Source organism: Camponotus floridanus, unplaced genomic scaffold (assembly GCF_003227725.1).
Source record: "Camponotus floridanus strain SB8 unplaced genomic scaffold, Cflo_v7.5 scaffold5, whole genome shotgun sequence".
NCBI lineage: Eukaryota > Metazoa > Arthropoda > Insecta > Hymenoptera > Formicidae > Camponotus > Camponotus floridanus.
Window position 1 is genome coordinate 3,176,744 of NW_020229658.1, and position 23,741 is coordinate 3,200,484.

Consider the following 23,741-nt stretch of genomic DNA (forward strand, 5'->3'; position numbering starts at 1 on the left):
TCCCGCCCAGAAGTGACACGTCTCGAGTACCAAGAGTAGATCTTCATATAGTCTCACTGGGGCTTCTTTTTTCGTTTCGAAGCCGTATTCTACTAACAGGATTACTTCGTAGAACTGTTTTAAGAGGATTGTGTTAGTTATTGCGCAGAAAAAATCGATATGCGATAGCTGTGCTGAGGAAGCATGTCATAAGCATTTTAATAATACTATTAATATTGCAAAATATTTGATATAAAATATATCTATATATAGGTGACAATCTCTTGCAAAACTCACAATTGTCAAGTATGTATATATACATATATAAAAAAACTTTTTTTTTACTTGGAAATAAGAAAATGTTTCTTTTTTATTCAGTCTTAAGTTGATCTTTATTTCGATAATAGAATGTTTATACAATATAATACAGAGGTATATATCTCTTGTAATCGAAATAAAATCCCCTGAAATTTCACACGATCGCTTGTGTGTGTTTTCAAGAGTTTCCTTAATGATAACAGTACCTATCGCGAGCTTCAAATAGATATTACTTAGTGTGTTAACAATTAAAAATTATATTGCCCGCTTATATTTCTTTTTTTCATTTTCTTACATTCAATAATTCATAGACAATCGATGTAACACGTATGTTTTTTCCTTTATGTCACTTGTGTACATGCGTATGTATATTGTGTATATGTATGCATGAGCACCATCGATGTACGATGCATCCAAAAATACCATGGTAACTGAGAAACACTTTCTTTTCTTTTGCGCAATATAAAAAAGGCAGTAGATTCGAATGCCCTTCGAAATCGTACAAGATGTTTTTTCCATATTGTTATATTGTGCTTAGAATATAAAATAAGGAAAACTCTTGTCTGAGTGTTCCCCTTGGTGCCCTATATTTTTTTTATTTTTGGCGAAATAAAAATGCACGCAGCCATTAAGGATAGCAAGATCATATTATTCTTGAATAAAAAAAAAAAAAATTTTTGCGTGAAAATCTTATTATTGCAATGTAGTAAAAATTTCACTGTATATTAACAAAAAAAAATCTTTTACAGTAACAAACGACGGTAACAGTAAATAATAATAGTCTTAATAATAATAGTAATGATAAACATTTTTTTATAATAATAGGCACAATTAGAGTATATAATTATATTCATTATTCAGCACTTTTTTTATTATAACTATACAGAAATTCGTTGCTACCAGGGAACAGAAATACTGTATGTGACGAGATTTTATGAAATCTTTATTCCAAATACTTTATGCTTCACAATGCCTTCATACAATGCCTACTATAATCTACGATATTATTCCGACATTTTTGCGGCTTTTGTAAACGTTTATATCTTAAATGAGATCTTTTTTTTTTTTTTTTTTTTATAAAAATGTTTAATAAAGAGTAAAACAAATATAACAACTGCAATGAAAATTTCTGCAAAATGTTTTACAATTTTACAATTGTATTTTTACACAAAATGGCTAATTTTCTAGTCGAACAAAAATCTTAGAATCTCCTCGACGCGAGCCGATTACAACTCGCAAACGAGTCGAAATAAAAATTTACTATTCATTTAACAAGTTATACTAATAAATTCTTCACGTGTAGATTTCGGTTTACAAATAATTCATAGAACTATTTAATTTCTTAATTTACGCAATTATACATTGAATTCTAAATGTCATCTCGCTTCTCGCAGAGCAGTTAGAGCTCGGGAAAGGCTTTTTTAAATCACGCACATTATCTTCTGTCTCGAAATTCGCGAAATGATGATACACGTTTATATTAAGATACTTAGAGCATTGTTTGCTATATATACTTGAGCAATATCTAAATTATCATAGCATCAAGACGAGTAAATGAAAAATTATATGGAATACATCACTTACAACATTCGACACAATGCTCTATCTGCATAACGTGTACAAAATCTCAAGAATTTCTGCGTCTGCAATTTTATAACCTGCCTCCAATGAGCTAAGAGAAAAATATATTTGTGATAAGCTAGGAGAAAAATCTCTCAATTCTCTTTTTCTCTTTCCCTCTTTCAGCTGGATATCAAGCTTTGCACTGCACATGTATCATATTTTCAACCGTAATAACATTTGTACATAAGTAGAATCAGTTCCCTGATACCAGCGTACTTCTAATGTTGAACAGTACAAATATGTTAGTCTTGAAAGTATACATGGTAAATTTTCAATAATTCGACGTAATTCTTCTTTTTTCTTCCTATGAACTTACGTCATTAATTATTTTTTTTTTCTTCCGCTTCTTTTTTCCTTTCTTTTCTTTCCAGCCATGATATTTTGATAAAAACATAATTTCTTATTCTTTTAGAGATGATTTCCACAACAAGGTGATGCTGCGAAATCTCGACGTAAGCAAAATTTATCTCACACAGTAAAAATCTACAATATATTAAAATATTATAAAAAATTTTTAAATTATTTTTTCTGTATAACATCTCATTAATTTGAGATTTTATGCTTTTTTTTTCCAACAAAAGAAAACAAACATTTACAAAACTTACCTAATGTTCTTCACAGAAATATCTCCTTATAAATAAGACTCTTTTCTTATGATAGATCTAAAAATTAAAAAAAAGTTACAAGTTATAATATATAAAGAATAAAAAAGCATAGATAATCTCTTTTGCAGACATTATTATAAGAATGAATTAATACTTACAACTCGGTGCAGCCGCAGATTCGAATCTCTTTTGTATCTGATCATATGTGAATTTGACAAAAGCGTCGTACTGTTCAGACAGTTTTAAATGTAAGATCTGATCGTATTCTTCTCGAATTTGCGTTTCTTGCTCCTTGAGCATTCGTTCGCAGATCAAGCCAACCTACAAAACCATTTCTTATGGACAAATCTACAAGCCAATACTTATCTGCTGTAGTAGTAAATATTTATACAAAATATATTTCAGAAAATAAATCTCTCTTATTGCAAAATATGCAACTAATTAAAGAACTCTACCTGTCTAAATGTGAATAGGGGTTTTTCCTTTCCATTAGAACTATGACTAAAAGGAGTCGAAGAAGAGCCAGAAGGACTGGAAGGACCTTCCATGTCTGATGAATCACCACTATTAGTCTGAGGATGAAAGTGTAATTGCTTACGCCGTTGCAATCTGCGAATTTCTTCTCTGATGTTGGCAGCCATTTTTTCTATACAAGAAATACAAAATAACATTGTTTAAATTAAAAAAATAAATATTTAATATAAATTGTGTGTGTATATATATACACACAAACACATATATGATTTATACTAGATATTTATAGCAAGTAGCATGTTTCCTATTAGTTAATATATTCTTTTATTTTGCACTGTTCTATATTAAAATTATATAAAGAATTAAGATACTAGATATAATTATTCTTTATTATATACTAAATATAAATATTCTTATTTATTCTTTATATATTATTAATATAATTTTATGTAAATTTTATATATGAAAAGAAACTATATATATGAAATAACAATAACAAATTTATGTAATATTTCAAATTTTTTTCTTAAATTTTCAGATTTATTCAAATATAATGTTTATTCAATAGATTTTTAAATATAAGTTAATTTGTTATTTAAATAGAATAATAATCATATTCAAATGTATTATATGTTACATGCAATTACATGTAAAAGCTTTTATGAGTTTCTTCTTTTTTTTATAACAATTTGTGACATCACTTTATTGCTGCTTTTTCGATTTATTATTTATCTTATGTTCAATTCCAAGTTTGTGTATTCCTCAATAACTAATTTCTTTTTCATTTCTATTTTTTCATCTTAGTCTCTAGTATCTTAATTCTTTATATATTCTACATCTGAGTTTTTATTGATTTTTCTTCTACGTTTAAAATTTAAAATTCAAGATGCAATATATATATTTTGCTACTTCTTTCAATCCAAAATACTTATTAATCATCCAATCGTATTTCAGGCATCTTTGCTGACAAGACAAATGTCAACAATGATTTTTCCTTCAAAAATGAAACATCATTTCCAATATATATACGTAACGATCTTCTTGTGTCATATTATGTACAGTATATACTATGTATCATCAGTCTTGTCACGTGCAGGAAAATAGAAAATACACGATTTCTGGACGCACCTTTGCGCGCTTCCTTTTACATCGCAGAAAAACAAGAAGAATGGAACGTAAACCCGAATCCCCGAGAGCGCGTCCGTTACTACATTACCATATGATTTACGCGTGCCGCCCCCTTCTCTCCGCAAGGGGTCCGTGAATACGGGTTTTAAATCGCTACAGCTTAGCCGCCCCTGTCTGTTTCGTCGTCTCACTCTCTCTCTCTTTCTCTCTCTATCTCTCGCACTCGCTCCGTCTCTCTTCCATCCTGCATGCGAGAAAACGAGCGTTTACAGGGACACAGAGAGGGAGGAGGAGGGGAAAGCGAGACGGAGATAAACACGGAGAAACGCCGATAAGAGCGACGAAGAGAACGAGCGGGGCGAGAGGGGGGGAAGAGAGGAAGAAAAAAATGGCCGCAGCCTGCGGTGTAATTACCAGGCGTCAATTTGCTGGCTATCTCGCCGAACGGCGACGATTTGTGCGGCAGCGATCCACCGCGCGGCGACGACGACGACGACGACGCGGACGCGCCGGGCGACGCGCACGACATGGGCATGCACCTCCGTCGCTTGCTGGGTCGGCCGTGGCTGTGCACCGGGTCGAACTCCAAGGACCTCTTGAGTGTGGCGCACGCCATGGTGCTACTGCTGACACTGCTGACGGTAGTGGCGCGGTGTTCTCGGGCTCACTGTGCGCCGTCTACGACTGACACCCAGTCGTTCGGGCCGCGGCCCCGAGGGGGGGAAAGAGGGGGAGGGTGGAGGGAAGGGGGCAAGACGGAGCCAACGAGGATAAAGGGGAGCGGCGCGATGATCTGGCGCAGAGCGACACGGGGAGCGGCGCCACGAGGCGAGGAGACGACGATCCTGGGAGGACGATCTCTTGAGACGCGAGAGTATTTTGCGCGACGAGACTGCGAGTTCGGGCCGAGTTCTTCCCCGATGACGGGGACGGGATTCGTAGGCGCGCGTGTGGCCAACGCGCAGCTCGCACCGACAAAACAAACACTGCGCTGGAACAATATGGCCGCCGCTCGCTACGCGCAGCGAGCTCCTCTCTTTCTCGCCGTCTCGCAGTTCGTCCCTCGACTCCTCGCTGCTTCGCTCCCTCTCCCTACGTTTTTCGTCGCTTGACTAGGGGTACGATGGGTGAGAGAACTTCGCCCGATGACATTTCGATCTCCAATGGCAGAATGCGCCTTCTAGGGATTTTAGCCCTCCACGTTTTCCTTTCTCTCGAAAATGAAAGCGGAGATGAAAGACTTCTGTTGGATATTGAACGCCACGTAACGAAAAATTCTCTAGATAGATTTTATTTTAATTAAAAATTTCGCGCGGAATGAGCTCTTTTGATATATCTCTACTTAGCTGTCAAATTTGTAATTATATAAATTTACAGACTGAACTCTATCGACGTTTTTCACTTGGGATGTAGAAAAATAGCTGCATTCAGCAAATTCAACAGTTGGGCAACGTTACTAGATTTTTCGATTACTCGACGCTGATTGGTCGGATCTGAAAGTAGAAACCAATTAGATTTAATTGTTACTTAGCAGCGAGTCCGCTGAATGCAGCCAATGTAAGCGACAGACGAATCAACCAATCGCAATCGAGCAGTAACGTAAGCAGTAGCGAATCAAAAGACTTGAATTTGCCTACTGCTCGCGTCTTTTTCTCTCATATGAACGTGTGTATGTGTATACTACTCTAGCACTGACTCAGTGCATTTCGCGTTTGCGCCGTACACGCGAGTACGAAGCGCATACCGATAGTTGTACGTTGTACATCGATAATGTCAATAATCACGGTCGAGCGTTAATTTTATGCGGACGCGCGTACGATACGATGTCGCAGTAAAGGGCACGGTCACGCATATTTTCGGTACGAGATACTCGTCGTCGATCGGGCGGACGGACGGACGTACATGCGTAGGGTGCGTACATGCGTACGGGTGTCCGAACCTCGCCTTTCTCTCTCGTACGTGCTCGTACACGTCGTCTTCTCGACGCGGGGCGGGGAACGCGAGGGAGGCGGGCACTAGGTTATGAAAAAGTCGTGCAAATACTGGACGGGCGTGGGTAACATATCGACGGTGTGTCTGTCGAACGCGAAGCGCGATCGCGCGACGAGTCTCGGGGACGACAGTCTACCGAGCTTTTACATGAAGGAGCAGGATATACCCGAGTATCTGGAGGGTTGCGGGCTGACCACCTGCACGACCGGCGGCGACATGCCCGAGGACATGGAGGTGCCGCGCGACAATAAGGAGCACCCGAGTAACAAGGAGAAGAAGCTGTCGACCACTTCCATCAGCGGTGGCGGAGGCGGCGGCGGTGGCGGTCAGGCTGACACCAAGAAGACCGTCATGGTCAAGCATCCGGAATCGAATAAACCGAAACCTACGACGAAAAAGGGTAAGCCGATTCAAGCAGAATTGGACGTGGCCAAGGAGTTTGTTCGTTGTCGGGAGGAGTGCGTGAAGCGGTTGGATCTCAGCAAGGCCAGCATCACGAATCTACCGAGTTCCGTGAGGGAGTTGACGCATCTGAGGGAGTTCTACATCTACGGTAACAAACTGGCGACTCTGCCGCCTGAGATCGGTTGCCTGGCGAATCTGGAGACCCTGGCGTTGAGCGAAAACTCGCTCACCAGCCTGCCCAACACTCTGGAGAATCTCAAATCGCTGCGTGTCCTGGATCTCAGGCACAACAAGTTGAATGAGATACCGGACGTGGTGTACAAGCTTACGTCCCTCACCACGTTGTTCCTGCGCTTTAATCGAGTCAAATATGTCAACGATAATATACGGTATTTGACAAATCTTACCATGTTGAGCTTGCGAGAGAACAAGATCAAGGAACTACCCGCGGGTGTTGGTGAACTCGTCAATCTCATTACGTTTGACGTTTCGCACAATCATCTAGAACATCTGCCCGAGGAGATTGGCAATTGCGTGCAATTGTCCACATTGGATCTACAGCATAACGAGCTCCTGGACATACCGGACACGATCGGGAATCTAGTGTCGCTGACGAGATTGGGTCTTCGTTACAATAGATTGTCGAATATTCCAAAGTCATTGGCAAACTGCAAGATGATGGACGAATTCAGCGTAGAGGGCAATCAGGTGTCACACCTGCCGGATGGTCTGCTGTCCAGTCTGTCGGATCTGACGACGATCACGTTGTCCAGGAACAATTTTACCGCATATCCGTCAGGCGGACCGTCCCAGTTCACAAACGTCTATTCTATCAATCTGGAACATAACAAGATCGATAAGATACCCTACGCTATTTTCTCGCGAGCCAAGAACCTCACGAAGCTGAACATGAAGGAGAATCAGCTGACTGCTTTACCGTTAGACATCGGCACATGGGTGAACATGGTCGAGCTGAATCTCGGTACTAATCAGCTGATGAAGATCCCGGACGACATACAGTACTTGAAGAGTCTGGAGATACTTATACTATCCAATAATCTGTTGAAGCGTATTCCGGCCACCATAGCGAATCTGCGTAAGTTACGGGTGCTGGATCTGGAGGAGAACCGAATCGACTCGTTGCCAAACGAGATCGGTTTCCTGCGCGAACTACAGAAGTTGATTCTGCAGTCAAATCAAGTCGTCTCGTTGCCGCGCGCAATCGGCCACTTGACGAATCTCACGTATCTTAGCGTGGGGGAAAACAATTTGAATTATCTACCGGAGGAGATCGGCACCCTGGAGAACCTGGAGTCACTCTACATCAACGACAACGCGAATCTACACAATCTACCATTCGAGCTAGCGTTGTGCACGAATCTCAGTATTATGTCAATTGAGAATTGTCCATTGTCGCAGATACCGGCAGAGATAGTGGCCGGTGGACCGTCGCTGGTGATTCAATTTCTTAAGATGCAGGGACCTTATCGGTCCATGTAACAGATTAATTAAGATCGCGTGTTTTCACGCGCTTCTGAGTTACATTGATGTCGATTCTTAATCACAAAAGAGCAAGCGATATATTGTCAAAAAATTGTTTGAAGGAGGGAAAGATATATTTATATAATATGAATATCTTTATCGACTCTTAAATTCTCACTCTAATGATCTCATTTTAGGGAGAAATGTGTAAACATTATTGAGATACACTGTATAAAATGAATTAGATTGTTTTATTTCTTCAGTATCATAAAAAGATATTTCTTTTTAAGTGCAAAAACAAATTAAATAAGTGATGAATAGAATATTTTTTTCAAATATAGAGGAAAAAGTATATACATATATATACATACATATATACATATATAATAGTTTTCTTGTGTGTGCAATTCTAACGAGATATTTTAAATATTACAACTTTAATTATTAATATAACTTAACTATTAATATAAATTTAAAAAGGCATAAACTGTATTTATATATGAATGTCGTTTTCTTAGTTGATCATATTATGAATATATGCTTGAAAGATATAATTTGATGCTATATATGTGATATGTATATTTCAATTAATAGTTTCTAAAGAAATTATATGTACTATTCACAGTATGTTTTTATCAAATGCAATACATTTTCTTATTTTTTTTATATACATGAAATTAAATTTCTAAATTATATTAATTTGTTAAGTTTGTGCCAAAAACATGATACAATTGCTTCATTTTTATTAATTTAATTTTTGAAAAATATATACAAATTCCTATTTTTTAAATATTGCTTATAATTAAAACGATTATAAATTAAATCTTATCTTGATTATGGTAGAGAAAAGCATTTTATAAAGCAGATAACAACATAATTATTGAAAGTACTATTTAACTGTATATTGCAATTACTTTTTAAAGCTTAATGAAATTAAAAATCTGCATTTTATTTATTGGCAAAAATCATCAATTAAATGTTACAAATTTGTTTAAGTAAAAAAAATTAAAACTTTATAATTTTTTTTTAATTATAACATTTATATATATACAAAAGTGTGTGTATATATATATATATATATATATATATATATATATATATATATAAGAGAATTGTGCAACAGCGTATCATAAAAGAATATAATATAAACGTCCTATCTACTACATAAGTACAAACAAGTGAGACAAGATTTTTAATTTAGAAATGGTAGAAGAAGCGTATTAAGAATCGACGTCAATGACATTGTTTGTTGTATTAAAAGGTTGAAACGTACTTCGTATATATTATAAGCGAGAAAAAAAGATATTTTATTAAAGTATTAAATTGAAAAATTGTGAATATACGTGCACACAAAACGAACGTCGGTATACATAAGTTCCGTACATACATTCTGATGTTACACGCGTATATTTTTTCTCATTTTTTCGTTGATATGTATGCCACTTTATTTGGTACAAAATATGCTAAGATCCTTCTACGGAAAGTCACAATCTTCTGAAACATAAAAAAATTATAGCTATATTTATCTAATTCAACAGTTCAGTATCACAGAACGAAGATGTTAGCAATTTTTATGTATGCCAGTAATAAATTTAAGCAGTGAAATAAAGAATACACTCTAATACGCCTGTGAAAGTAAGAATAATATAAAGAAAGAGAAAAATAATCTTTATGCATATGAAACAACAGAATGTGTACGATATTGCATTAAAGTTTTTAAATTTACGTTTATTATATAATTTGCAATAATTAGCGACAATTATATATTTTATCGAGATTCACGAGATGGAGCGGTTATAAAGTGAACTCCATGTGCAATTATGTAAAATAGCACAAAATTTTACGATATAATCCGCATCTTTGTTCGAATTAGATAAAAATAGATGAATATACAAGAAAAGAAAATTACTAGAACGTGTAAAATATATATTTGAGACTGCACGTTATAATTTAAGGAAATTTACGAAACAGCAAAGTGTGAACGAAGAGAAATAATGACAATGAAGATATTTTGTAACTGTACAAATGGAAAGAAAAGAAATGACGCGCGAATTTTTCTCTGTTTCATTTATGTAACGATGTGTATCTCGTGCGACATTAAAGCAATGAAGCCATTGTATATATAGCGTCAGGAATGTCTTTTCGATAAGGCATTTTCGAGGCAGACACATTGTGTCTAGATATTCATAATAACATTATATCTAGATATTCATAATCTTGCATAATAATTATAATAATTCTAAACAGAATTGACAATATTATATAATCAAATAAGACGTAAGAAAAGTTCTGTTACAGTTTATTAATTTTATATTTTAATTTTATCTTAATGATTACACCATATATTAGATTGTTATAAAATTGCCAATTTGTCTTAGAGCTAAGAGTTATGCACGAATGTCTGGATATGATGCGATTTGAAAATGTCTAAATTGGAACAAGACTATCTTGGTGCTTTCTATACTGTTAGAGTGCTTTCATTAGATTAAAGAAGATTGCGCTGCCAAATGTAAATGTAAAGGAAGAAATGGAGAACGTCATATATCGAGCATTTTCTTGAGATTTTTTTTCTTTCTTTTGCTAAGTTCCATAAAATCAATCGATTTTGCTTGCTACATCTCATTTCTCTTTCATATCAACGTTGTTGTTCTGCTTTCAGCTCTGCACAAAGAAATATAGTGCCAATATATTTATAAAGTTACATGTATTTATATAACATATATATATGCATATATATATATATATATATATATATATATTATTATTATAATTATGAGATAAGTATTATTATATCTATATAAACAGGCTCGCATTTACTAATGTGCCTATAAAGCTATAGGTTTTGAGTTCTTTTAGAATCTTTAATCTTTGGCTTATCAATTTCTTTATTCTCAATAATCTTTTTGCTTGTTATTAGACTGTTATTAGACTGTACTTTTCTATATGTTAAATAATGTAATCATATACGTATATACTAAATATCACGTAATTTGCGAATGCAATTAGGTTATTTGTTCTCATCGTTTTCAATGTCTTGTGACTTACTTAGATATTCTCCATATTGTTATTGTGCATTTAACATTATATGTAACTGTCTAATTTAATTAAATTAATTCAATCAAGATATATAACAAATATCGCGAGAATTTTGATGATTTAGATTCTAATTTCTCTATGAATAATAAAATGATAAGTTAATTTAGTGAAAAATGTATATAAATTAGTATTTCTCAGAATCAATCTCATTTAATGTTAAATATGCAAATATAATTGTATTTTGTGTAATAATCTTTAAAGTCTGAGTCATAATAATTTCGAGAATACGTGTTCAATCATAAATCTAAAATCGCCAGATTTTTCTGATACTTTTATTTAATAGAAAGAACATGTTTGCCAAAAATGGTTTATGAAATTTCGAAACGAATTATATACTAATCATTCTACATTGTTTGCAAATGCTAGATTGTTTAGTAATCAACCCGACATATTAATTATGAAATTCTAATAATTAATTAATGTCTGATTCTGTAAGAATTTCTATATACCAGTTGAGATTGTTAGTTATGCAAAAAAGAAAAAAAAAAGCTTTTTTATATCAGAGTTATCTATTATCTCTTATATAAACGATAAGTGTATCTTGTTAGAACACTGCAACTATTATAGTTGTGAAAAACTCTTTATTCAGATGCTATTGTCCCTGAATATCAATTATCAATTATTCTAGACGTTTTTCCTTTTTTATACTTTTATTTGTAACGATAATTATGTTCCTATCTTCCATTAGGCAAGAATTATAATTACACTATTTTCTTCGATGTTGCTTAATAATCAATTTTACAATTGTAAATGTCATCCTCTAATTTTTCTTCGATCTCTAATATTATAAAGTGTTTGATATTGCTGTTGTAATTTATATGGTTTAGTATAATTCTATTGTTACACATTAAATGTGTCTCACACAATTTATTCATTATACTATCTATACATTCTCTTTGTATTATCTGTTTATTATTCCGGGCGAATTGTAAATCGCGTAGACAGACATTTAAATTTAAATTAGAAAATGGAACTTAGCAAATTCTCCATTCAAAGTATTTTTTCTTCCCGTGCTAAGGTTTAACGTGTAATACGTTGCGAATCCTGCTTTAATATGAGTATATATATATATATATATATATATATATATATATATAATATATACACATATATTTTCTATGTATCTATTTGTGTCTATGTCAGTATGTATCTATGTTTTACGGAGATAGCAGGGCATACACTCGTGTGTACTAGCACCTCGCAAATGTTGAATGAAATTTGTCTCTTTGGCTTCCTGTTTTAAAGTCGGTAAGAATCTTTGAGGAGTTGATTGCACATAGTATCGCATGTAAAATAAATTAATTTACAGAATTTACTTTCTCCATTAGATTGTACATACGATTATATTGATGATTTTTAACATTGTTGGACTAAATTTTAATTAAAAATAATTAACAAGCGTTTTCGTTTTCGCGCCGTTTACATTAGACATTAGACATTTACTTTGTAATCTGTTACGAATGAGGATATGTATGAAGGAGGATATTATAAAAATTAATTAGTGAAATTTAACAATGTGCACAACGTACGACAGAAGTACATTGCAAAGGTTCTTGCTGATTAATAAATATATCGAATATTTTAAATCTGAAAGTGAAAATATTCCTTTCATTGTATTATATAGGATAAAGGTTGCAGCGTAACGGTCGCCATGGGCTCCCACTTATAGAAACTATTAATAGTAAAATACGTCTTATCGACGTCGAAAAACGTCAGCGGTTTATCGGTATTAGAAAAGAGAGATTTATTTTAAAGAGGTATCATATATATATAATTTACCTAGTGTTATACGTAATGTAATGTAATGTTATGTAAAAAATATGCATTGCGTGCGTTTTATTTTATAGAAGTCTTTGGATTTTAGTATAAAGTATACTAATGTATAAAGTTTTATACATCTATATAGCATTTTTTTTTAACTGTATCTATGCGCTCGTATTTTATATGTTATTTGGAGTTGCAAGGGTGTTTATTAATATTACTTTTGCAATTTTTTTATTTTAAATATTTTGATTATTAAGTTTGTTTATTGTTGCAAGATAAGATGTTAAACGTTACAGGATATTAATACATTAAAATTAAAAAATCAAAATAAAAATTTAAAAAAAGAAAATATCTAGGTTTTTAAAATCTTGGATTGTATTTTTAATTTAATGAAAAATCAATAATGAACTCTGGAAAATTTAATTGCAACAAAGAGATATGAATATATTCTATATACGAAGGCTGCAATTTTAAAGAATGTTATTTTTGTTAATTAGATTAATGTTCCAGGATTATCTAAATGACATGACGTGGCGATCGTTTAACAAATTAATCCCTAGATATTGTAATGAAAGTCTTCACGTGTGGAAAATCCATGGAGCCATTCATATGTAAGTTGCCACAAAATTGGTGATACAATACAATCCGTTGTGATAAACTGTTAAACAGTTTTAAAAAAAAGCAAAATACATAAATTAATAGACGGCACATAGTCCCTGTGGTTTGCAAGTGAGAAATTTACATAACAATTGCAAACACATAATAAGGTATTCTGAGATAATAAATACTTATCGAATAGTTTATTGAGCAAGACACAAAATATTGTGTTATGTGTAAAATAATTCCAAGAATGTAATATTAAATGTAATTCAGTGTACATTACGTAATCATACGAGACGCTGTATAAATATTTCTAAATATACAAATATATTATGAAATATTTTCCCGAAATTCACATTTCTCTGCTTCTTTTCGCATGATGTCCTTTTAACTCTTGATAAAATATTTAAATTACTATTAAAATTTCTTTTTACATAATGTAAAATGATTTTCAAAGTAATAGTTGATAGTAATAAATTTTATATTACTGCTTAATTAATGAGTCTTAACATTATTGAACTAAAGGTAGTTTTTAATAAAAATATATTTATATTAAAAACTTAATTTTTAATATTTAAATTTATTTATGTGAAAAATATAAAATTATAATTAATAATTATTAATTATATGTTGACGATGCTGTTCAAATTTAATAGAAATTTCACTGCGTTTTTTTGGAATAAAATTTTCATATTTCTCGTTGCATGTAAACTGTAATCATTATTAAAATGTTTTATTATTATTATTATTATTACAGAATACATAAAGTGATTAATAAAAAGGAAATAACTTTATTATATATACTTCTGTAGATATATCCGTCATTGTTGTTTTCGCAGTATGCACGATACTCTTTTCAAGAGATAATTGAGGATAAATTTTAGGAGATGCAATTGTTATTTTATTAGTAAGCGTAAAATTCGATATGTCATTTTTTAGGCATGATTTATTTTTCACTGGCTTCTCCTTTTGATTATTACATGTTTTTTTGTTTATCGAGTCTGCGAAAGAATTGCAAAAATAATATGAATAATATAATCGTTGGAACAGTATTTATAAAATTAATAGCATATGAAAGTTATTAATTGATTGTAAAATACATTTAAAATATATTATATTATATAATTTATTACGCCAAAATTATACTATAATAATTGCGTATATTTACGCGTATATTATAATTGCGTATACTTTTGCGACCTGTATCATTCATATGTCGTTTGATTTTATTTACACTATCAGAAATTACTTCGTCATATATTGGTATTGATATCGTCGCGAGTTTGTATGGAGATTCTAAAGGACTTATCAACCTAGAATTTAAAAAAATCGTCAAATTGTTATAATAATTGCGGAATATTGATTATAATGAAACATGAAAATATTGTAAACATACTTCAGTAATTCTGTAATGTCATCTGCAATTAATTGTAATTTTTGTAAGTTTATTAAGGCAATCTCCATCTCATGTTTGATATTTTTTTCATGATTTAAGCTAAATATTTCTGCTTTAATTGTATCAATTTCATTTATAAGATCAGTCAGTTCCGAGTCCTTTACAATATCTAATAGTGAATTATTATGAAAAGATTAATGAAAAGATCTAATTTCTTAAATTTTAATTTTTAATCTTTAGTGCATTAATTATACCGTTTTTATCATTATTTTTTTGCTTTGCGCAGTGATCAGTTTTTATAACAAAGGGATAATATTTGAAGATATCAAAGAAATTATGTTCGTGAGAAAATTGCCATACTTGTTCGCAAAATGACTCTTCTACTGACCACACTTGATAATTTAATTCCTCCTAAATTAAAAATATAATATTTCATTAGACAATTCTGTTATATATTATGGCTAAATTGTTAATTATAATTATTATAGTTAAATCACTCAAAAATTCTCCATTATACATGGACATAAGATGAACCAGTAGACATTGCATAGGGAAAATTTAATAATAATTTAAAATTATTAATTCTATTTGGTTCTTATTCACTTTTTTTACTACTTTTATAATTTTATTACTAAAATTTGTCTAATATTCATTGGCGGAATCTACAAAACATTTTTCCATTAATTTCACTGATAAATGTTGCTTGATAATGCAACGTATAATATGTTTTTTTAATACTCTTGAAAAATTGTCAAATTTTAGGAAAATTCGACAAAAGATAAACTATAAACTAAAAGATAAATTTTTGCAACTTTTGCAGATTTAACTTTCATAATTAAACTTATTGTATTAGAACACATAAATTGAAAAAATTATAATACTTACTATATAAATACTTCTTATCTTTTTCAAATTGTATTTTTCTACTCTCTTAATTACAAAATTCTATAAAGAAATTTTTTTTACAAATTCCGCCAATATATAATGTATAAAATAATGTATAAAATGAATACATGTATAAAAAAATTTCTTGAGCAATTACCAGCTTTTGTTTTTCTTCTTTTAATACTTTTTCCTTTTCTAAAAAACTATTCTGATACATACTTATTGTATCTTTTATAATCTTTAATTCTACGCTTTTATGTCCATAGGCGATTAAAAGAGAATTTGAAATAGCATTTTTTGAAGTAGCGTTATTCGCAAGAGAAATATTATCCGAATTATTCATTTCTTTTTTTTCTATCAAAGTATAATAAAATTCGAAATATCAACATAAGATATTTGCACTAAATTTTAATTATTTTCTTATAATATTTTAATTCAATATTCAAATTCGGTGTTTCTAAACATCGAAAATTTGAAACATAGAACATAGATTTTCATCATTGTCAGTGTAATTTTTGTGAAATGTTATTGGATAAGATTTCTAACCAATAAGCATGCATATCGACAAATGAAAACTTCTCATAATTCTGACGCACATTGGAAATTGGAAATTATAGCTTTGTGAACACTTGCGAATGAGAGATTCCTAGCCATATAAACAAAGTTCAGAATACGAGAAACAGAAACGTGATCGCTTAATCATTCGTTTTGAAATCTCTTTGGTTATGCTGATAAACTAATCATGAGTTCAAATGGTATAAAATTGATGAAAAAAGCGTAAGTATGCGATTTATAGTGCGAAAGTAAAACATCGCGATGTAAGAGCCGCAACGTGACACATTTGCAATTCTTTTGATTTTTCTTCAAATTTGCAGGGACCCATTTCCGCAAGGAGTTCGTTGCCAGAAATGTCTGGAAATGGGACACTGGAGTTACGAGTGTAAGGGCAAAAGGAAATACCTGCACAGATCCTCTCGCACGTCACAATTGAAGAAAACTTTGCAGCAGCAACAAGATAACAATACGTATGTTATCTCAGTTCTTTTGTTGAGTTCTTTTGTTATACGTATACATGATATTTCTCTCTTGATAAATCATACTTCTTGAAATACATGGAAGAAATTATTTTTCAATTTTTAAAGAAACAAGAAGAAATATTTTGATATTAAGATTACTCAAATTAGATTATTTATATTTTTCTTCTCCCTTTTTTATAAAAAATGTATGGATAAAAGAACATGTACAATAAATTTAATATCCAAAGTTAAAAATTAAATACATTTTTGATCTTAATATTAAGGGATGAAATCTACATTTGAATAAGTTTAACAGACATTAAATATATTTAAATGTATTCTATTTTTAGTCAGGTGCAAAATAAAGAAACAAAAAAGAATCATGTCAGAAAGAAAATGAGGAAGGAAGAATCCAGCAGTTCAAGCGACTCAAGTTCTTCTAGCAGTGAAGAATCAAGTAGTAAAAGTAGTAGCAGCAGTTCTTCATCGGATAGCGAATCGGACTCTAGCGACAGTGCATCTAGTAGTAGCAGTAGTAGTACTAGTACTAGCAGTTGTAGTAGTAGTAGTAGTAGTAGCAGTTACAACTCTTATAAAAAATAGCACAGATCACATAATGAGTTGAAGAATGAATTTTTTTCTGGCTATCTTGTCATGTTTTTTTTATATAATTATTGTTCTATACAAAATCATTTGAGAATCTTATTTTATCTGTTGTAGTACATGTAAAATGAAATATTTTTTTCTCATGAACTAATTTATATATAAAACATGCTTAGACAAAGTAAAACCTTTTTTTCACGTTTATTTTTTGACTGCATAATTATCATTATTTGTAACATTTCTGTAAAATCAATTTCTATATAAGATATGTATAGTCTTGTACAATCTTATATATAGTATAGATATAGGTATGAAATATGTATACTGATATAGCTTATTATAAGACTTTTTTAGCACACAAAATATATAAATTTTCTTATATTGCATTAGCATTTACCATATTATTTTCATTAAAATTTTTATAATTGTAATTGTGAAAATCTATTGCTAATTATTATATAGAATGGATATTGAAATATAATGCATTATTTTTGCTACTATTACATGCATACTTAAATATAACAAAATTAATAATCTAATTGTTTTGTTATAAATATAATGTATTTAACGGAATATCACAATAATTATGTAACAATGTTTAATAATGACATGAAAGAAATTAATTCAACATTTTAATGCAATATAAAAATTTTATACACACATACAAGATAAAAAAAGTTATATAATTCAAATATTCATGTACACAAATGTTTTCTTTCGAATCAATCTTCAATACCTTCAGGCAGAGTCTGCACTATTACTTTTCTCCTTGATTCGTAAACGAAATTGTTTGTCTTGAATATATCACTTTCGTAAAATGGATGCAGATTGTGTATATCAATTTGTTTTGCCTATAACCCATAAAACATTAATATCAGTACAAAATGTGTTTTATTTTATATATATAGATATGAAGAAATGAATAAAAGTTATAACTGGATATTTGAATAGAAAGATTTTTATATATATATTTGTGATGTTAAAAATAATGAAGAGTATTTATACATATAAGATCATGTATAAATTGGATATGAAAAGTAAAATAAGATTAAAATCTTTTTAGTCTAAACCATTGAAATAATTTGTAGTTGATTATATTGTTAATTCTATGTAATTTTCAAATTTAATCCCTAATTTTCAAGCTTAAATCCTTTATATTACCCGTTCCAATAGATCCTTTTCTGAAATTTCGACAGTCATGATACGCCCGCCATGCAAAGCTTTTTGAAACGCCAAAGTGTCTAAAGTAATTTGCCGTAGTATGTAATATAGGAGTTCACTATGATCTTTCTTATATGATAAATATTTTTGGAATGTCTGTAATGAAATTTATATGTATATTAGAAAAAGTTTAAATCTTTTCAGATTAAATGCAGATTGAGGCTACACATAAAAAAAGATTAAAGAAATACCTGACGCATAGATTTCATAACGGAATATTTTTGTGTATCTACAAAACTATCAAGAATTATTCTGATGGCGAGATTCATATCACTTTCTTGAACATGATCTCTCAAGTGCATTTTGGCACTAGCTTCTGCCATACGAATAATACTTTCTATATGACGTACGGTAATTGGCAAGCTTCCGGTCGCCTATAACAATATATGCAACATATGGAACATTTTAATATGTAAAAATATTTATGTATATTTTTTTAATCACTTTTTGAAAATTATCCAATATATATAAATAGATTCTTGTTTTACTGACTTACCAAGCTTTCCTGTCTTAACTGACTATATAATTTAGCGACTTTGTCTTGATCAATATTGGTCAATTTCGGATGTATGTTCTGTTTTGCGTAAACGATATATTTTTTAAGAAGATCCTGTGAAATACATAAACTTTGCGTGACGGGATCCAACTCTATGCCCTGTGTTCTTTCTGTACTTGTCGGATGATGCTTAATATGCGAATTAACGACAAATTTAGCTAGATGACGATCTTGCATGGGATCGACTTCGTCTTTTACTATGCATAATACGTCGAATCGTGAGAGGATCGGTTCCGACAGATCCACCTGCATGTAATTTTATAAATCATAAGAGTTTATACGGAAAAGCAGAATATTAAAAGATATAACAAGTACAACATACATTTTCTGCAAAAGTCATACTGGGATCGTATCGACCACCGATAGGATTAGATGCCGCTATCACTGCGCATCTGGCATGTAGAGACGTAACGATTCCAGCCTTCGAGATAGAAATACTTTGCTGCTCCATAGCTTCATGAATAGATGTTCTATCCTGATCGTTCATCTAGGAAAAATGGAAATTGCAATATGCCTTTAATAATTTTAATTATTCTCATTGAACTATGATGAAAATTTTATAAATTATATGTTTATAATTTATAAAATTATATACATATATTATATATATATATATATATAAATTATACATATATATATGTATACATATATGTACATACTATATAAATAATCTACATTCATATTATATAAAAATTTTATAAATGTTTATTATTAACAATAATTAAAATATTGATATTTACATTGATATTAATATTTATGATATTAATATGTTTTTGATATTAACATATGTTTTATTATAGTCACTTTAATTATATAAATATATACTTTATCGAACTCGTCAATGAGACATATTCCATGATCGGCAAGAACCAAAGCTCCAGCTTCCAAAGTCCACTCTTTGCTGATTGGTGATCTCCTTACATAAGCGGTCAAACCAACGGCTGAGGCACCCTGACCTGTCGTGAAAACCACTCTTGGTGCCACTTTTTCCACATATTTCAAAAACTGTGACTTAGCAGTGCCAGGATCTCCGCACAACAGAACATTTATATCACCGCGTACCTTGTGCTTGTTGCCTATATATTGCAATATTCAACATATATAATGAAAGATCGTATTTTTATATTGATAAAATGAATCAATTAGAATCAAAATAAATACCAGGATTTTTTGGTTCGCCACTGAATATTGTCAGTGCCAAAGCTCTTTTAATGTTTTCGTGTCCATAAATTGAAGGCGCGATACTTGCAACAATGCGATCTGCAATTCGTTGATCTTTACTCAGAGCAAGTATACTCGAGATGTCCTCTTCTGTCAATGAATCTACAATTTCTTTCGAATCTTTGACAAATAAATGATTAGCTAATAGTACTGTGGAGAATACTGGGAAACCCTATATGTAGAAATATAATAAATTAGAATACTTCTTTCTTTTATAAAAATTTTTATAAAAAGGGATTAATTCTTTAATGTATGCTGTGGAATAATATTAAGAAAAACATAATTAATTACCTATGAGTTGAAAATTTAATTTTACCTGTTCAGTGTTTAAAGAACCATCATAATTATTGGTGTAAATAGCGGTAACGTCTATTTCATCTCCAGGTTTACAACGATCACAAAGATCGGACAGCAAAATGCAATCTTTACTGCGTGGTATTCTGCCAGCGGGTATTCTACCCGGAGATTCTTGTACCGTTATCTTTTGATAATTTCTATATATAGTTTGCTCCATATTGATCTAAAAGATGATATATTTATTAATTACACCCAAATAAGAACATTTTATATAATAAAATGGCAATGTGTAAGAATAAAATGTAGAATTTTATTTTTTGATTTACCATGAATGGTCCAACGCTCTGACACTCGGGACATGAGCCCGGTTTGACTTCAGTGTTTTGGGATTGAACAAATGGTCCGAGGACGTAACCGCATTTCGTACAATCGTATTTCACCACCGATAATTGTGGTAAGACTCCCGTAGTCGCCGTTACAACTCCAAGTGTTCGAACTAGTTGATTCAAGTGGAGTTTTCTATAATAACAAAGTAAAAGCCAAATTATGTTAATATATCATTTGCATTATCGAAATTGTGTATAGAGCTAAATAAAGTATTAACTAAATGAAATATTAAATATAAATCTTTACCTGAATGTGCGCAATTCTTCGATCAACGGCAGTTCCGATATTCTCACGTGAATTTCTGACGTGACTCTTTCATAACTGGGGAAAATTGTCAGCACCAATTCCTTTGCAACTTCATCAAATATCTCGAGCATTTGAAACGGTGCTTCTGGTAAAAAATAGGCCAAAACATGTTCCTTACTGGCAAGAATGGGAAATTCCACTATGAAACTAGACTATTGAAATAAAGAGAAACACAAGAACCTCATGAAATAAAAACACTTAAATAGATTTGATATCATGAAATAAAAGCAATTATTATAATTTTATAAAAATAAAGAAAAAGAAATTTCATATTAAAAAGATATAAAATATTGATATTTTTATCTTCACGAGTATAAAATAAATTTTTTTTATGATTCCAAAGTTTATCATGGATAAATTAAAAATAAAATTAAGAAAAATTAGGATTTTTTGTTAAAATTATATATACATTATATATACAAGATTTGATATACCTGATTACTTTCACACATATGGCGAATACGCTCTTTATACATATACTGTCCCTTGGAATTTGTATGAGTGCGAAGAAAGCTTTTAAAACGATTTGAAATTTCTGTTCGTGGTCCTAGCATCATAACCCATTCCTTTATTGAGTGTCCTTTAGTATCCTCTAAATTCTCTATGGATTCAATCATCTGGAATAATGAAGAAAACATTAAATAATTGTGCACATAATATTTATACATAATGTGAAAAGATTATTACTTCTGCATCTTCTATTATGCCAGCAGCAGCTTTTTCAGCCATGCGTCGCTTGCGTGCTTGCACATCTTCTTCATCACTTTCATCTAGAAATATAAAAGATGATCTTTGAATGCTTTTGAGAAATATTATATATTCAATAATTTTATAAATCCATTTCTCTGACTTTTATAAATTATATTAGAGTTGATTATAAGTTCTTTTTATAATTTATAATTGATGTTTTATCCTTTGCTTTAAATAGAAAATGATTAAAAGTTACCATAAAGCAGATCACGATCATCTCTTATAATACCAGCTGCACGGTCTCTTTTTCGCATTTCTGTTTCTGCAGCTATACGTTCACCCTGAGACATTTCTGAGTATTCTGAATCATCAAGTAGATTGGGATCATATCTATCCAATGCTGACATAGGACGATAATCCCTATTATAAAAAAAGATAATTTTATTGCGTTAATTTTATTCTAATTGTTTTTTATATAACATATATTCATATAACATATATAACATATATTCTTATATAACATATATGTAATATTTTAATTAACTCTTTAAAAAAACAAGTATAAGTTTATATATATATTATTAGTTATTATTTTTCCATGTATATTAACATATATTACATCAAAACTAATATTATAAAGATATTAAATCCTTACGCCTCCATATTATCTCCAAATAATTCTTCTCCTTCCTCTTCTTCCTCATTATTAGCACCATTATCCTCACCAAGTAACTCGGATTCATTTTCAAATGGCTCTTCTATATTAGGTGCAGGAGAGGTCATTGCATCAGTATGTCGTTCAGAGCGTAAAGGAGAGCTTTGTTCACTCTAATAAATGCACAATGAAATTAAATATTATCTCATTTTTCTTAATTATTCTTAATTAAGGGAAAATATACAATATATTATATTATTATTAAATGCATATTATAATGTAAATATAAATAATATATTACAATTATATAAATAATTGTAATAAGACAACAATACTATATAAATAATTTTTTATAAATTACATATATAATATTTTAAACATTCTAAAGTTATCAGAAATCTGCTTTATTTGCATCTATAATTATATTATATTATTTTATACATTTTTATACTTTACCATGTTGTTATTTATGATAGGCTTTTGCCACGAGAAAAAGTATTTTTTATATTACTGCGGGAAGTTTATCACCGTTTTTTTATTTTTGCAGCTACTGCAACAAAATTGAAAAATAGAATTAAATCGTCACATCCACATGCAGCACAAGCCACAAGCCGTCAACACAAGGCGGCCAAAAAATATTACACTTGGCGGGAAAATCTTTGTAAAGATAAAGGCTATAGTTTTGTCGCAGATTCTCAATAGCAAAGAAAGATATGCGTGTTGAATGAAATTTTCAACCAATAGAACATGAAAGTCCAGAATAGAACGTGAAAGTGACGAATCAGGTTTCATTTAGCTAAATTTACATATTAAAAAAATCAAATAAAATAGATAATTAAAAAAAACGTATTATACATTATAATATATTAAAAAAATATTCATAACTTTTTTTTATTTACCTACCTACCTTTTATGACGCAGAATCTTTTTACATAAGAAAATTTAAAATTTAAGGATTCAAACTTTAATTTCAAATATGAACAAAGTATCAAACGGTATAAAAATAAATGAGATACAAATTTCAAGTATTATATAATATTAT

At 30.8% G+C, this 23,741-nt stretch overlaps 5 protein-coding genes across 5 annotated transcripts; 2 read left to right on the forward strand and 3 right to left on the reverse strand.

The window, feature by feature from the left end:
• Positions 1–1,219: 1,219 nt before the first annotated feature.
• LOC105252593 (akirin-2) lies at positions 1,220–5,236 on the reverse strand. The gene is made up of 5 exons (XM_011260046.3): positions 4,542–5,236; positions 2,981–3,171; positions 2,684–2,846; positions 2,526–2,582; positions 1,220–2,403 (listed from the first exon to the last, which is right to left on the reverse strand). The coding sequence occupies exons 1-4, from the start codon at positions 4,741–4,743 to the stop codon at positions 2,572–2,574; spliced, it is 567 nt and encodes a 188-aa protein (XP_011258348.1). The 5' UTR covers positions 4,744–5,236; the 3' UTR covers positions 1,220–2,403; positions 2,526–2,571.
• Positions 5,237–5,838: 602 nt separating this feature from the next.
• Positions 5,839–8,245, forward strand: LOC105252594 (leucine-rich repeat protein soc-2 homolog). Its single transcript, XM_011260047.3, has one exon. It carries the CDS (start codon positions 6,150–6,152, stop codon positions 8,022–8,024), a length of 1,875 nt encoding a protein of 624 aa, XP_011258349.1. The 5' UTR covers positions 5,839–6,149; the 3' UTR covers positions 8,025–8,245.
• Positions 8,246–14,075: 5,830 nt separating this feature from the next.
• Positions 14,076–16,090, reverse strand: LOC112639164. Its single transcript, XM_025412286.1, has 6 exons — positions 15,905–16,090; positions 15,117–15,273; positions 14,863–15,031; positions 14,658–14,779; positions 14,271–14,467; positions 14,076–14,177 (listed from the first exon to the last, which is right to left on the reverse strand). Exons 1-6 carry the CDS (start codon positions 16,088–16,090, stop codon positions 14,076–14,078), a joined length of 933 nt encoding a protein of 310 aa, XP_025268071.1.
• A 293-nt stretch (positions 16,091–16,383) lies between these two features.
• On the forward strand, positions 16,384–17,434 carry LOC105252595 (zinc finger CCHC domain-containing protein 10). The gene is made up of 3 exons (XM_011260048.3): positions 16,384–16,524; positions 16,623–16,772; positions 17,114–17,434. Exons 1-3 carry the CDS (start codon positions 16,490–16,492, stop codon positions 17,364–17,366), a joined length of 438 nt encoding a protein of 145 aa, XP_011258350.1. The 5' UTR covers positions 16,384–16,489; the 3' UTR covers positions 17,367–17,434.
• Positions 17,435–18,002: 568 nt separating this feature from the next.
• LOC105252596 (DNA replication licensing factor Mcm2) lies at positions 18,003–23,342 on the reverse strand. Its single transcript, XM_025412363.1, has 15 exons — positions 23,156–23,342; positions 22,700–22,872; positions 22,301–22,464; positions 22,042–22,124; positions 21,789–21,971; positions 21,295–21,506; positions 20,988–21,180; positions 20,681–20,884; positions 20,305–20,536; positions 19,969–20,219; positions 19,466–19,630; positions 19,084–19,389; positions 18,779–18,961; positions 18,528–18,683; positions 18,003–18,217 (listed from the first exon to the last, which is right to left on the reverse strand). The coding sequence occupies exons 1-15, from the start codon at positions 23,156–23,158 to the stop codon at positions 18,089–18,091; spliced, it is 2,637 nt and encodes an 878-aa protein (XP_025268148.1). The 5' UTR covers positions 23,159–23,342; the 3' UTR covers positions 18,003–18,088.
• Positions 23,343–23,741: the final 399 nt, after the last annotated feature.